General features: G+C 45.8%; 1 protein-coding gene across 5 annotated transcripts in view; it reads right to left on the bottom strand.

The window, feature by feature from the left end:
* epha10 (EPH receptor A10) overlaps positions 1–15,854 on the bottom strand; it is a 140,261-nt gene continuing 124,407 nt past the window's right edge. For 3 of the 5 annotated variants that reach the window (XM_076105724.1, XM_076105725.1, XM_076105726.1), the window contains 10 exons: positions 15,505–15,560; positions 9,747–9,872; positions 8,800–8,985; positions 5,553–5,614; positions 4,873–4,989; positions 4,453–4,539; positions 3,348–3,500; positions 785–975; positions 515–679; positions 1–115 (listed from right to left, as the gene is read on the bottom strand). In XM_076105724.1, the coding sequence (XP_075961839.1) occupies positions 1–115; positions 515–679; positions 785–975; positions 3,348–3,500; positions 4,453–4,539; positions 4,873–4,989; positions 5,553–5,614; positions 8,800–8,985; positions 9,747–9,872; positions 15,505–15,560 (1,258 nt within the window). Of the gene's footprint in view, positions 116–514; positions 680–763; positions 976–3,347; positions 3,501–4,452; positions 4,540–4,872; positions 4,990–5,552; positions 5,615–8,799; positions 8,986–9,746; positions 9,873–15,500; positions 15,561–15,854 lie in introns of all 5 variants that reach the window. The other 2 variants (XM_076105728.1, XM_076105727.1) reach the window with 2 other exon arrangements.

The following is a 15,854-nucleotide window of genomic DNA, read 5'->3' as shown; positions in this document are numbered from 1 at the left end:
TTAGACCTGCACACCGCGGCCGTGCATTTGGATCACCTGGGCTCTGAGGGTCTGGATGGCAGCCAGTATCAACTTCTGGTGCTCAAGGGAGGTGATGCCAAGACTCAATACATCTCTGTGGAGCAAAAAGAAGGAAGGAAGATAAACGGATTGGACTATATGTCATTGGCTGGTAAGACAGCCCAGCACAGGTATACAATTGGTGGTGTTGCAGTCAAGACCAAGACATTTTCTGTGAACAACAGTGATATCCTCTGTTACCCCCATGACCTCACCCAACAGTGATGTCATTGTGTACTGACACAACCAATCAATGATCTTGTTTAATATCTTTAATATAAGCAGATGTTACGCAGAGCCTTGACATCACGTCCGGGGGAAAATGTCAGTAAATTAGAGTAAAATACAGATTTCTACTCGAGGTCTACTGGTAATACTAGTCCATCTAAAGTTAGAGTTTCTCTAAAACAGGAAATGAAAGGTCACTGCTACACAGACACGTAAAGCCACTTACTGTACAGTCATTCGTGCCACAGACTCCAAGTAGCAGTATCCTGCAGCGGTGAAGTTGTCCTTGTACCGGCCCATGTCCACCGCGTCCAGCCACTCTCCCACCGAGTTAAAGGACGGGAAGGAGGGCAGAGGCCTCTCTGCTAGAGTAATGGATGAACTCAGGGTTCTGGAGAAGAAGAAACGGGGGTTTGGTTGCACGTTGATAGGAAATCTCTTGAAATGACCGCGCACAGCCATCCATTCACTGAGCCGATGCACTACCGGGCCGTACCTGCGTGCCAACGTGGAGGAGCCGATGCCGTCGGGGGAGCGAATGCTCTTGCTGAGGGCCGAGTGGATCTGGCTGAAGCTGGGCCTCTCTGTCCTCTCCTTCTGCCAACAGTCCAGCATCAGCTGATGGAGATGCGGAGGGCAGTTAACCGGAGCCGGCAGCCTGAAGCCGTCCTCGATGGCCTTGATCACCTACAGGACATGCAGACGAAGGCAAATAGTTATGTCAGGTTAGAAAATTTGAAATTAGTGTTGGGAATATCCAGTACTCATCATACTTGGAATTGGATAAATTCCCAAAGAGAATGTATGTGACTGGTAGAGTGAATAAGAATGTAAAAAGTGTTGTCCTACTTTAAAAAGTTGAGGACGGTATTTAAAACCTGATTTTTCGCCGTTTCAGAGGCTTAGTTGCCAAGAATAGAAGTCTTTGGACAGAACAGGATAAACAGGAGTAGAAAAGTGCTGGTGCTTTTGTTTCCTCCCGTCACTAACTGCACCACCTACAATGTTCCATTGCATTGTTTTGCTCTTCGTTAATTTAACTTATTTCGAGGCAGCATCCTTTAAGGTCACCTTGCGAGTCAGCACCAGCTGCAAAATAAACAGAATTTCACAGAGAGATACTGCTAATCTAAACAATATGAGCAGACTACAAATATGCAGCGATGTCTCGACTCAAAGCGACTCCTACAACAAAAGAAAAAACTAGAGCCGTACAGCGAGTGTGCAGCTGTTATCGGAGAGAGAGAAGAAAGGTATGCTGGCAAACTGACTGTCTGCGGATTGAAAGGTCACTTCACAGGATATTTGATGGGGTATCACAACAGCTGGGCTGCTATCAGCGGAACATTTTACTCCAACATTTTAATTTCCTATAATACCAGTTGTCTGCCAGTGGATGAAAAAAAACAAAAAAAACAGAAGAGAAATTAAAGAGACGAAACAAACCGACCACAAAAGCGATTATTTTCTTACCCCGGACCCACTCTAAGAGATAAGCTACTAAACACAACGAGGCAGACAAAATGATTCATCTCAGGTCAGCATTGTTAATCCAACCCCGTGAGACCTCACAGTCTTCAAATAGCAGAGCATGAAAAGCGTCCCTCCAGACTTCCTCACTCCTCCATCAAAACTAATGCTGTCCCCATTCAAAGCCCATTCACTGCAGCAACACCTCGCAGGAGACCTCCTCTCAGTGTATCCAGGGACGTGCGATACGTCCTCCCTCCTGCATCGCTCTAAGAGATACAATCTCCTGAAAGGAGGAAATAGTCGGAGCATAATCACAGAAATGACATCCATCAGCGGGCATTATTTCCTAAAACGCTCTTTCTTCTCTCTGCCCGCCCACGCGGCGCCCCACTCCACCACCGTCCTCTCAGCCCCTTAAGCTCCTCTCTCACTAAAGAGCAGTCATAAAAGCCTTTTCAGCATTTGACATTTTCCATTTAATCAAAGCCGGTAGGTAAAGGGCACGACGGATCACAGGTGGACGGGGCCGACCAACAATTCCGTTATGATATAATGTATCAATTTAAAGTGGACTAATATCCCCGGCGTTCTACAAGCTTGACCTTTGGCCTCTCAATTGGAAAGTTTGATAATATGAACCGGGCTGAGAGGAAAGTTTCTCCTGCCTGGTGAAAGGGCACCAGCGGGGGGGAAAAGGCAAAACAAACCAATCTTGTGCCTGCTGAATAACTCATGCATATCAATTTGGCACATTCAAAAAAGAAACATGCAAATAATCGGTTGCTTTTGAACTATGCACCTGTCTGCACAAAGAAGAGGCATTAGTTTCTGATGCCAGTCACTTGAGAGGGCATTGGCATGATGAAAGATAATTATCCTTAAAATGGTCCTTTTACTGCCCCGTGTACTGTCGGCTTAAATAAGAAGAAAAATAGTCTCAAAGAATAATCTGCTCTCTTGCCTCTTCAGCAGACTTGCATCACACTTTCAACTGCACTCTACAAGCATGACTTCCTGCACAAAGTCAAATAAAAAACACCTTTTTGTGAAGGACAAAGCGGTCGGAGTGACGACAGCAAAACCGAGCACCAACACACATCGACTTGGAAATCATAGGTTTCTGGTGACAAGCGGCAGGGTCCTGTCGACTGGTCGATCTCTCCAACCCTTCATATTTACATGAATGAGGAATCTTTTTTTCAGAGGGATTTTTAACACCAGGATGGCACTCTGGGACAGGCGGGGGGGGGGGGGCACTAGAAGGGGGTCAATGCGTCCTTAGGAGAAAACAGGATTGGTCATGGAGCTGACGCAGACTTAAAGAGGGGGACTTAGGCTCGGCAAAAGCTTTCAGAGGTACTGTGGCTCTTTGGCTTTCTTTTAATAACATCCAAGCTGGGCATGAATACGGAGTTCATTGAGAGAGGGAGGTGAAAGAGGGAGGGAGACTGCTAAAGTGCAGATATTCTCTAAAAAAGGAAGGGAGGGAGAAATATAAAGGACATGAATGGGAAGATTAATGGAAAAGCAGCCTCCTATCTCTAAGCTTTTCTCACACACACACACACACACACACACACACTTACGTCCTGGTTGCCCATATCCCAGTAGGGTCTCTCTCCATAGGACATGACCTCCCACATGACGATGCCGAAGCTCCAGACATCTGAGGCCGAGGAGAAGCGATGGTACTGGATGGCCTCGGGAGCGGTCCACAGCACCACGCTCTTCCCTCCGTGCTGCAGCAGAGAAGTAAGACGTGGCGTGAAAGGGTGTGGAGAGTTCGTAGAAATGAAGCTTTAATATTCTCTTTGAACAGCTTTTGAACATATTTTCAGCAGATCAAAAGACTCTTTAGAGGAGTTGGTTCACCTTAAGTGGAACCCAAAAACATCCGTGGAAATAAAGCACCCGAAAAAAAACGTTTTTCTTCCTGAGAGCTTAATTATATGACCTCAGCTGAACCAACTCTCATTTGGTCCAAGGCTCATTAAAAATATCAGCTGTACATGTGTGACCAACAGGCTTTGTGCCACTCTGAAGGTCATTAATTAGGAAAGTAGAATCTAACAACCTGAACCTAAAACGTTTCTTCCGTGATTTCTTTGGTATCACTTTCTAAGACACACTTATGATGCTTTATAATCTGCTTACTGTATAATCAAAGTTATCAGCACTCATAAATATCCATAATGCTTAATAACAACGACCATAGCACATACTAAAAGATTTCATCATGACTTATTAGGTCAAATATCACAATACTTTATCATTGCTGGTCACTCAGTGACACTGTTCAGGATCCTAGTGTGTTATAATACATTGTATTCTTTTTATAATGCATTATAATTACTATTATAACTGAAAATGAATTCTACATTTGTGTGTTGTTCATCTTTATTTAACGCAAACAATGACCACTTGGAGTTACTAATAATCATACTATAATAATTGTTATTATATTATTATAACAGTTATAATAATGTATTACAACTATGTGAATTATAAAACTATGATACTTCAAAAACAATGTCAGTGAGGGACCAATAGTTGATTATTGTCATAAAGTATGAATATTTATGAGGGCTTATAACTATGACCATACAATGCTATAAGCAGGTTATAACACATTATAAGTATAATGCACTTTACACATGAACTTGACAGAAAGTGTTACCGTTCTGTTCTTACCTGTGTGGTGTAGATGGCCTCTATCTTGTCCTCCTGAAGAGGTCTGAAGCCAGAAACCTTGCAGCCCAGGTTGGAGTTAACCAGCACCTGAGAGGGGCAGAACAAACTCATTAGCATCGGTTGCATTAGGAGAGCAAACGATCTCAGTGTGGGCAAAGCTCTTATCGCACCACGGACAATTGATTGTTTACGACAACAAATTGAGTTGTCCTTCATGTTTCTGCAACGTGACCACCGCCATCTGGAGGTCCGACAGACGGGCTCTTTTAGGGAAATGCCACACAGTGAAACCCGAATGTGACAAAACGATTTTCGACAGTGTTGTCTCATTTTCAGTTTTGCGCATTACTGTAACAAAAACCTACAGCCAAAAGTGATTGTCAAAGACGTTTGCATCACTCCTCCCACCTGCTCCCGTACCTTGTGTGCGGCCAGCCGTTTGTGGATGAAGCCCATATCGGTGAGGTACTTCATCCCCGATGCCACACCAGTCAGCAGATCCATCAGCTGCATTACACTCAACTGGCCTTCGTGCTTCTGAGGTTATTGTGAGGCGAAAGGAGAGGAAGAGAGGCGACGGAGAAGGGAAAGATGACCAGGGAGGAGGTGAATGGAAAAGGAATGAAAGAGGAAGAGAGGAGAGTTGAGAGGATATATAGTGTGGATACAGTGATCCGAAAAGGCGGCACATCTGTTACTACAGTACAATGATGTGCTCACTGGGCTAAATCCCTTTATTTGGAGGATAAAAAACAAATAGGCCATTAATTCATATCATTATACACCACGCCGCAGTGGTTCACAGAGCAGAGGGGCACAATAACAGTTTACAGAAGCTTACAGCAGAAACACTCCATTTGTGCTGTTAATTATGGTGCATTTCCCTATTACTGTAATAAGTGCAAGTACAGCTGCCCCAGGACTGCACTGTAATAATAGTGCATTTAGGATCATTAGAGCAAAATGCCTTGTTTGTAAAACGGCTCCGAAACGGAATAATGGCGGGGCTTCATTTTGTTATGCGACAATGAGCAAACACGTCTGCATAAGTGCGTTTAAGATAAACGCATAAACACGCATACAAATTGCGCAAAACTTACCCTCAGGAAGGAATCCAAGGCCCCGTTTGTCAGGCTCTCCACGATGATCATCATGGTGGTCCCTGGAGAAAGACAAGGAGAGCAGGACAGGAGGAGCAGATGAAGACGTGAAGTTGAGGTGAAATGGAAAGAATCAAGGGGGGGGGAAAGGAAAGTGAGAGAGAGGTAATAGAGACAGAGACACCGAGAGGGAGGGAGGGAATAAAGTAAGTCTAGTCCAGTTGGCAGCACGGCAGGCATTGTGCAAAGCCATTCCTCACCCAGTGAACTGTGGTGAAGCCAGGAGAACCTGTGTGCTGCCCTGGCTGTCTCAGCAAGTTTAACGACCCTCAAACACTCACTCGCACACAATCCGTGCACGCACGCACGCACGCACACACACACACACACACACACACACACACACACACACGCACGCGCACAGACCTATGTGGCCCGAGGCGTGCGCGTTCGTACACACCACACACACGCACGACAGATACATACGTACACACTGTGGCCAGGCACAGATGGCAGGGATCCAGCAGTGCTATGAAGTGCACAGAGGAGGAAAATGAGACTGCAGCAGTTGGAGTGGAGAGGAAACGAGGAGAAAGGGGGAGCAGATTACGGGTGCTTGAGAGAGTAAAATAAACCTTCACGGATATGTAAGCCGCTAAGAATACAAAGAGCTAGATATGTACAAAATAAATGTGATACGCAATCAGTCCTGGCAGTTTATGCAGGCACGTTACGAAAAACGATAACTTGGCATTGGGACATCCACAATTCACGGTTTGCCAGAATCACTGGGCTTTCAGGAAGCCATTTGGAAAAGGTTACCAACAACACGAGGGAGCTGTGAGTCGGCACAGAGACACTGCCACAATACGGCAGCCAATCACGTAATTAATGCGAGTTGGAGAGTGAATCGGGGGTTTAACTGTGTGTCGGTGGGTTGCTCAGGGCGGGAATGACAGATGCATTTAGCTACAAACGAGGAGCTACTTTAAAAAGGATTATACAATTTGTGTTACGTGATTACCTGCGAAAACACGTCGTGTTTCAGACCATGTCTGACAGAAATGCAGAGGGAGGAAAAATTGATTGTGTGACAGAAACAGGGAGCGGGTAATAAGCGCTTTCTGCTTCCTCTTACAAATACAAATTCAGACAAAGTCAAACTCACTTGTAAGTCATAATTTGAATACATATTGAAAAGCAAATCCTGCTTCAGAACAGCGTGCGGCAAAACTACATCTCGGCTCAATCAGGTTGCCAGAGGAGCCGAAGAAGATTGAAATATCCACTTGAGGCGAAAATATCCCATAAAAGAGGACAAACATCATCAGAGCCAATCACACTTGATAACGCTGCCTGGTAGACCCTGATCTTTATCACTATGCGCTGAAATAGCAACCACAGTGGATTGGATTCACAGCTCGGTGGACCTGCACACCGACGGTTGAGGGCAGGAGGTAAGAACAGTTCCTACCCTGAGATGTTGCGTGTGAAAACACTCCTGGTAGGTATCAAATCACCTTATTATACAATCAGTGGTGGAAAGTAACTTGAGACATTTGCTCTACTACTGTACTCCAATTTTAAGGTACTTCACTTGAGTATTTCCATTTTCTGTGACTTTATACTTCTATTCGGCTGCATTTCAGATGGAAATATTGTACTTTTTACGCCAGTACGTTTATCTGACAACTGGACCCACTGGTAACTTTATACATACAGATTATATATTAAAACGTATGTAAACCATGGCAAACTCACTATTCATATTTGTTAATACATATTTAGCAGTTTGAATAATGAATACTGGGCATTAGTAAGCTTTCAAAAGACATTTTAGTGACAATTGCAAATTACATATAATTGTCTTATGGTGTTAAAGACCCCCCCAAAAATGATGAGTTGATGGGACGCACCTATATTTTCACGTGGCCTTGAATTACGGCGAGAGGATGCGAAGATTAGTAAGGAGGCTGCCTGCAGGTGGGCGAGGTGTGGGGGAGGGGATGGGAGAGGGCTGATTGAGAATGTGGTGGGGGGGGGGGGGGGGGGGGGTAAGTGATGTAAAGCAGGTGATTTGTACCCTAACAGTGTGTGGGTGTGTGTGTGCATGCATGTGGGATTTCAAGCCAAGTGAGGAGGCAAGCAAGTGTGTGTGTGTCAATGAAAGAGAAAGTGAGCATACGGGACTGCCTTTGTATGTGTGTGAGGTAGCATGCACGTGAGTTGTCAATGTGTGTGTGTGTGTTTGCGCACGTGATGGTGGGAGAGATTGGAGTGGATCTCAGTGCCCCGCTGGGTCTCTAGCACCAATTACTGTACCCTGCACATCTGCTGCCATCCTACTGAGCACAGAGTGCGTTCGGGCACCGTGCCACCCACACACACACACACACACACACACACACACACACACACACACACACACACACACACACACACACACACACACACACACACACACACACACACACACACACACACACACACACACACACACACAATCACTGCGGCAGTAACAAAAACTTCACAAACTCTTTAAAGCTTCTCCCTTCACCTGCCATTCCCATTAACCTCTACCTCATCTTCTGCCTCTCACGTCTCTTTCCTCCGTTTCCTCCCTTCACATTCCCCCCCCCCCTCCCCTCCATCCCACTTCTTCCATCCTGTTTTCGCTCTAGGACCTCAATTGCTATCCGTCAGCGGAAAATGAGCCTCGATGTCGCTCAGCTGCTGGCGTATGGCATCCATCCCGCAACCCTTCTCTCTACTATTCAACCTTTTTCTTCTTTTCCATCCTCCCGTCCCGCCCTCTACGCTGTGAGCGTTGACCCGACCCCCCCCCCACGCGTGTGGTATTGAAGTAGAGTATCGCAGTGTTCATCCCGATCCTCTCTCCTCCTGTCCATGCTCCTATTCCTGTTTTTTTTCCCTTTCTCATCTCTCTCCATAGTTACCAGAAGTGGTAACCCCCTGAGCATGTGTGATGCTGAAATGGTCAAACTCCAATTCCTGTTCTGCTTCCCTACAGCCTCACTTCCCTTTCCCCACCCCTGCCTCCTCGGTAATGGAGGTGATGAACCCCCTTTATGATACTGGAAGTGGTCAAACTATTCCATTCCTCCTTTGATCCTTGGATACCTGGGATTTTTCCCCCTTCTGTGCTTCTTTTTCATCTTCACCCGCTCGCCTTCCTCACCAAGCTGCCTTTCGCGTTCTGCTTGATCTCCCTCCCCATCCTCCTTACCGGTGGTGATGACGCCCTCCAGCCGGATGATGTTGGCGTGGTCGAACTGCCCCAGGATGCCGGCCTCGCTGAGAAAGGAGCGCCGCTGTTTGTCAGAGCAGCCGGCCCGTAATGTCTTAATGGCCACCGGCAGCTCTCTCTTACTGGGGAGCTTCAGGCAGCCGCGACACACCTCCCCAAAGTCGCCTGTAGGGGGGAAACGGACAAACAGAGGACATGATCCCTCTATTGATGATTGATTGATGGGACATCAAGTACGGCCGAGGCAAACAGTGGAGCTGGATTCTGGCAGAGCAGTAAGTTGCCCGACTGATTGAACTGGTTTTTCCAATTTGTCTCAAGGCAGGTTGAGGTAAAGTGCAACTGCAGCTGTTGATGGTTCTCTACTCCGCTTGCTTCATTTGCCTCGTCTTTCCATATTTTACAATATAAATGGTTTTGCTTCTGGTGAAGAAAAAGGGAAATGCACAATTTCTGCTGTGCCATGCACTCATATTTATTGTATCTTTCTATACCCAATGCAGTGCTTAATATCCTGCTGTGAATTCAAAGGGGCAGAGTAGAAATTGTACACACCAAGTTTAAACTAGATCATTTTACTCGTCACAAGGAGTACTACTCAGCCAGTGAAAACTAGTGGAATGGCTTCTGTGTCTCTCTTTCTAAAGTCAGAAAAAAAACTGGATTGGGCTTGAAACTTCAGCTTTGTAACCTTGGGATGTGGAGTTTGAAAGACATGGGAATTCGCTACGCAGGGAGGGTCTAACGAAAGTTGCCTTCTGGGAAACATTAAGCGGAGTGTATTAGGAGCTTGACCCAATCAAGAAACTCAGGATATCTCATCTTTTGCTGCTTTGAATGCTGAATGTCGAAGTACCCCTTTAAAAAGAGCAACATCAGAGATTTGATCATGCGTTGTTACCGTACTGTACAGTACAATCACGTACCTGTGTGCACAATTCTCTCTATCTTGATGCTCGAGTTGTCCAGCTCTTTGGCAAAGGCATGCACGGCCTGCAGCAGGTCATCGCAGGTCTCTGGGTCAATGTAGGTCCTCCGTGTCGGGATCTTAACTGCACACACAAACATGCAATACGAGTCATTCCTCACAAAAATGAATTGCACTGGCGAGACAACATTAGGCTTGAACATCGGTGCCTCCAAAACCCAAGTGATGTGCATTATTGCCACTCCAGACGCACCATCCGATCACCTACCAAGTATCTTTCTGAAAGGGCCTCCCCTTCTCCAAACAGTGTCTAATGACGGTTCTGTGTAACAAACTATCTTACTAGTTTGGACTCCATCAGAAAAGAGGAATCGAGGTCGGCCCAGACGTGGACCGGACATGGACCGGACATGGGGCGAGGCAAAGCTTGCATTCCCCATCAGGGACGAAGAGGATTAAGAATAACAGAATGGTGAGGTCGTTCAATAGTCCATAAAAATCAACAAGGACAGCAACCCATGATTTGTGGTCCGCATGCTTGTCTGCACAAAGAAATACATTAAAAGATAAAAGTCGGCACTAGTCCCAGCGGCAAAACGTCCACATGAGGCACGATCCAGATAAAAGGAGCCACTCTCAGATTGAGATAGCATTAATACCATAAATACGGATAGCTGACCAAAGAGAGACGTCTGTTGCCTTGGCAGTGCCGCTCGCTCGACACAAAGCAAAACATTTCTCATGTCTGCATCGCTTTGTGCTCCATTGAGGCTACAGTCAGTGGAGAAATTGGTATCCCTGCCTCCTTCGATAAAGAATTCCTCTCTGTGTGTGATTGTTGAACATAAGACCCAAAATGTCCATGCTCTTTTTTTATCCAGAGACTGAAATCAATACCTCAGTTTTACCAATGATGTTTAAGACAGCTGTAACAAACCACGCTCTGACTGTAGGCCTACGTTAACCATCTCCGTTTGACACGTTTAGCCATTCATCTGTGATTATAATAAGTGAACATAATCCAAAATTAAAAATACTTTAAAACAGCTGATTTTTGGGTGACTTCTTTTTTTTCCATTTAAAAAGATACAAAATGCTCTCGTTTATGTTTTCATAACTTGACTAATTCTCTGTTTTTGTACGTTTTGACCTTGCACGTCTCCAGAGGGAGAGGAAAAAGCAAGATCAAAGGCTTTGAGTGTTCAAATCTGACTTTGGGTTTCCTCCATGCGGCTTTAGTCAGATCACAGGGCTCTTCCACCAGGCTTTTTGTCTTTCCTGCATGCTTCAAAATGTTATCTCACTAAACACACACACGTATGCAAAATAACAGGCCCAGACAAACGCAATATAATCTTCAGGCTAGACAGTCAAATTCTGAGGCTGAAAACCTTGAAAGTGCCACGGCACATAGGCTTGCTTCTTTGTTAATAGCATTACTCTGTGTCCTCTATCCATCATGTGACATTTGATGAGTAGCAAGTGATGAATTGTGGGCTGTACAACATGTTAACACACAACAAAAGGGTTTAAAATACAAACCTAGAGTCTTAAATTCTAAAAAGATGAATTATTTCATATTGCCTTATCCAATCCTCAAAGGAAAGAAAAGGCTATTATGAATGATTACCAGGGCTAATGTCTTCCAAGAACCTCTACAAAATCTCTTCCGTGACACTGATGAGACACAGCGATTGCAAATTTCGGCTGACATTTAAAACTGTAAGTGATATTGACCCCGACTGTTTGACTGTACACAACAAAACAAACGCACTACCGGATTCCTCCATTCGCCTCTGGGTTTCTTTATCAACTGCCAATTGTATTTACCGAATGCCAACAACTAGCAAATAAACTAGCCAGCAGATGGCCAATAACCATTAACCGGTGAACTACAGTTCTCAATTAGATGACCTTTGACCGTGGTTACGGCATGTTAAGGCTATCCTTCCAGGAAAAGGGCCGGTCATTTTCCAAAAAGCCGGGACGAAGCTCCGAAATGTGATTACAGCTCGAGATCGACTTGAGGGATATACTGGCTGCCTCATAACGGCTTATTGATCCAACACATACACACACACAGGTTTGCTTGTGTGTACACACACACACACACACACACACAGGTTTGCTTGTGTGTACACACACACACACACAGGTTTGCTTGTGTGTACACACACAGGTTTGCTTGTGTGTACACACACACACGTTTGCTTGTGTGTACACACACACACACACGTTTGCTTGTGTGCACACACACACACACGTTTGCTTGTGTGCACACACACACACACACACGTTTGCTTGTGTGCACACACACACACACACACGTTTGCTTGTGTGCACACACACACACACACACACGTTTGCTTGTGTGCACACACACACACACACACACGTTTGCTTGTGTGCACACACACACACACACACGTTTGCTTGTGTGCACACACACACACACACACGTTTGCTTGTGTGCACACACACACACACACGTTTGCTTGTGTGCACACACACACACACACGTTTGCTTGTGTGCACACACACACACACACACGTTTGCTTGTGTGCACACACACACACACACACGTTTGCTTGTGTGCACACACACACACACACACGTTTGCTTGTGTGCACACACACACACACACGTTTGCTTGTGTGCACACACACACACACACGTTTGCTTGTGTGCACACACACACACACACACGTTTGCTTGTGTGCACACACACACACACGTTTGCTTGTGTGCACACACACACACACACGTTTGCTTGTGTGCACACACACACACACACGTTTGCTTGTGTGCACACACACACACACACGTTTGCTTGTGTGCACACACACACACACGTTTGCTTGTGTGCACACACACACACACGTTTGCTTGTGTGCACACACACACACACGTTTGCTTGTGTGCACACACACACACACGTTTGCTTGTGTGCACACACACACACACACGTTTGCTTGTGTGCACACACACACGTTTGCTTGTGTGCACACACACACACGTTTGCTTGTGTGCACACACACACACGTTTGCTTGTGTGCGCACACACACACACGTTTGCTTGTGTGCGCACACACACACACGTTTGCTTGTGTGCGCACACACACACGTTTGCTTGTGTGCACACACACACACGTTTGCTTGTGTGCACACACACACGTTTGCTTGTGTGCACACACACACACGTTTGCTTGTGTGCACACACACACACGTTTGCTTGTGTGCACACACACGTTTGCTTGTGTGCACACACACACGTTTGCTTGTGTGCACACACACGTTTGCTTGTGTGCACACACACACACGTTTGCTTGTGTGCACACACACACACGTTTGCTTGTGTGCACACACACGTTTGCTTGTGTGCGCACACACACACACGTTTGCTTGTGTGCGCACACACACACACGTTTGCTTGTGTGCACACACACACACGTTTGCTTGTGTGCACACACACACACGTTTGCTTGTGTGCACACACACGTTTGCTTGTGTGCACACACACACACGTTTGCTTGTGTGCACACACACACACGTTTGCTTGTGTGTGCACACACAAGTTTGCTTGTGTGCACACACACGTTTGCTTGTGTGCACACACACACACGTTTGCTTGTGTGTGCACACACAAGTTTGCTTGTGTGCGCACACACACGTTTGCTTGTGTGCGCACACACACGTTTGCTTGTGTGCGCACACACACACACACACGTTTGCTTGTGTGCGCACACACACACACACAGTATGTTTGAGAGACGGACACTCACATACACAACGACAAATACAGTTCATTATGAGACAAATTAAACCTTTTCTATTCAAGGCAAGGTCTGAGTGAAGGATCCAAGACTCTTTTCTGTCAAACAGGGTTTTCAAACACACTGTTGTAGCTTACAACCAGCTGTGCAGTCCATACCTGCACACACACAGACAAGAGGGGGCGCTCACATGTCTCATATAGATGACCAATATCGGCTGAAAATGGCTACAAACGTTAAGATAAACGTATGACACACACACACACACACACACACACACACACACACACACACACACACACACACACACACACACACACACACACACACACACACACACACACACACACACACACACACACACACACACACACACACACCATTGGCTCTGTGGCTGATTAGTTTCAGGGTTAACTGTGTCACTGTCATGAGCGATTGAGGGGAAACTAAAGCATATTCACACTTGGCTGCATAAATCTTCAGTGGACCACAGAGTGAGCGTTTCCAGCCTCATATATTTTCATTCTAAACAAAAGGCCTTCATCACGCCTCGCTATCTCTCTCCATTCATTTCCCCGGACACGTCTCTCTCCGTCTGTCTCTTACATGATATCGAACTCTGGCTGCTATCTAAATGTGCTCTATTAACGGAGATTGCGGATGAGTCTTGATCCGTTCCTCCTCTGTAAATGGGGATGACTGTGTAGAAATGGCTGTAATTCCTAAACAGTTATTGTGATTTTTTAGTTGTATCCATTGAATTAAAGCTGAAAGTCTACACTTCAACCACATATTGACTGATTAGTTTCAAATCCACTGGAGTTGTGTAAAGAGGCAAGATTAGAAAAATTGTGTCTCAGTCCAAATGCTTACGGCCCTGACTGGATATGGTGAAGGGATGTGTTTTTAAGGGTCTAGCGGGCTAACAAATGGGAGGAGAATTTTTCACTACATGGTAGACCTGCAGCTCCGTGAGAGCCTGTTGCACTGAGTCATGGAACAGGAAGTGGACTCTAGAGAGTGTGTGCTGGATAGAGAGGACACAAAAAACATGTCTTTGTGCCTATTTATGTAAGTGTCCGTGTTCTACAAAAAAGTAGGCGTGTATGTTTGAAAAGCGGGCCAAAAATGAAAAAGCGTGTGTGTGTGTACATGTTTCTGTGTGTATTGCGTGCTTGTCAGCTGTTGACATGTCTTTGTTTGGGCAGATTTCATTCCCAGCCGCATGGCTCCGGCTCATTATTTATCAGGCATAGAGCTCCAAACCTCTCCAGAGGGCTCAGCATGCTGGGAGATTAAACAACGCAAATGAGCACGCACACACGAACACGCACACACGGGTACCCTCCCTTATATACACACACACACACACACACACACACACACACACGGGAACTCTAAAATAACACTTTCATCCACCACACTAGCAAAGCATTGGCACGCACACTTACACACAAACCGGAAGAGAGATGTCAAACTGCTTCCATTCTGTCGCTTTTAAACAAAAAAGCCTATTGAGAGCTTTGTGAGTGGAGTTAAACAACAACATGTACAACAACAACATTTAACGTCTGTATTGGAGGTGCAATCTCTGCCGCTGCCTGCCTTGTTCTGGAGCTTTAACCCGTCTTCTCCCCTCCCCCTTATCTCTCCTCTCCTCCCGATTTCAATCTCTCCCCATCAAACTCTGCCGCACACACACACACACACACACACACACACACACACACACACCATCTAATGGAGTGCGTCAGCGTGCTCAGAGTTGGCTGATCATGCACTCAGAATTAAGAATTAATGCCGTGGCACTTCTTAATGCCTCAGAAGTCAATGTGTAATGCACGCAAATGCGCGTGGTGACATGCATTCCAGCACGTGGAATAGGACAGATAAAGCATTTATTGACAGCTTTCACCCCCCGCCCCCGAACAAAAACACCCACAGTGTTATACAGTAACAGAGTGATCAGCGCTGTCACTTACACTGGAAGTAAAGTTCCTCGTCTCCCTCTTGAGAAGCTTTGCTGTAGCCGCATTGTCTGCAAAGAGAAACAAAGAAAGGCATCAGACAGAGTTCTTTTCCCACTAGATTGCAGACACAAACAAATACAAGCATCAGACGTTGTTTATCTGGCAACGCAACAGATTACATGAATGTGCAAAAACTGTGAGATGAGAGAAGACGAGAGTATTGACAGTGGAGATGGAGAGGATACGGAGAGGCGTTCCGAAAGACCCCCGATGCGACGGCGCTGATGAGCAACAGAAGGATCTGAGACTGAATAAGTGCAAATCCTGCCTGATTTGACTGAGCGAGTCACAGATACACACCG

This window comes from Anarhichas minor, unplaced genomic scaffold (genome assembly GCF_050575085.1).
Source record: "Anarhichas minor isolate MPS153535 unplaced genomic scaffold, ASM5057508v1 ptg000033l, whole genome shotgun sequence".
NCBI classification, from domain to species: domain Eukaryota; kingdom Metazoa; phylum Chordata; class Actinopteri; order Perciformes; family Anarhichadidae; genus Anarhichas; species Anarhichas minor.
Note: the sequence above shows the minus strand (reverse complement) of the source record. Positions and strands in the feature narration are given on the sequence as shown.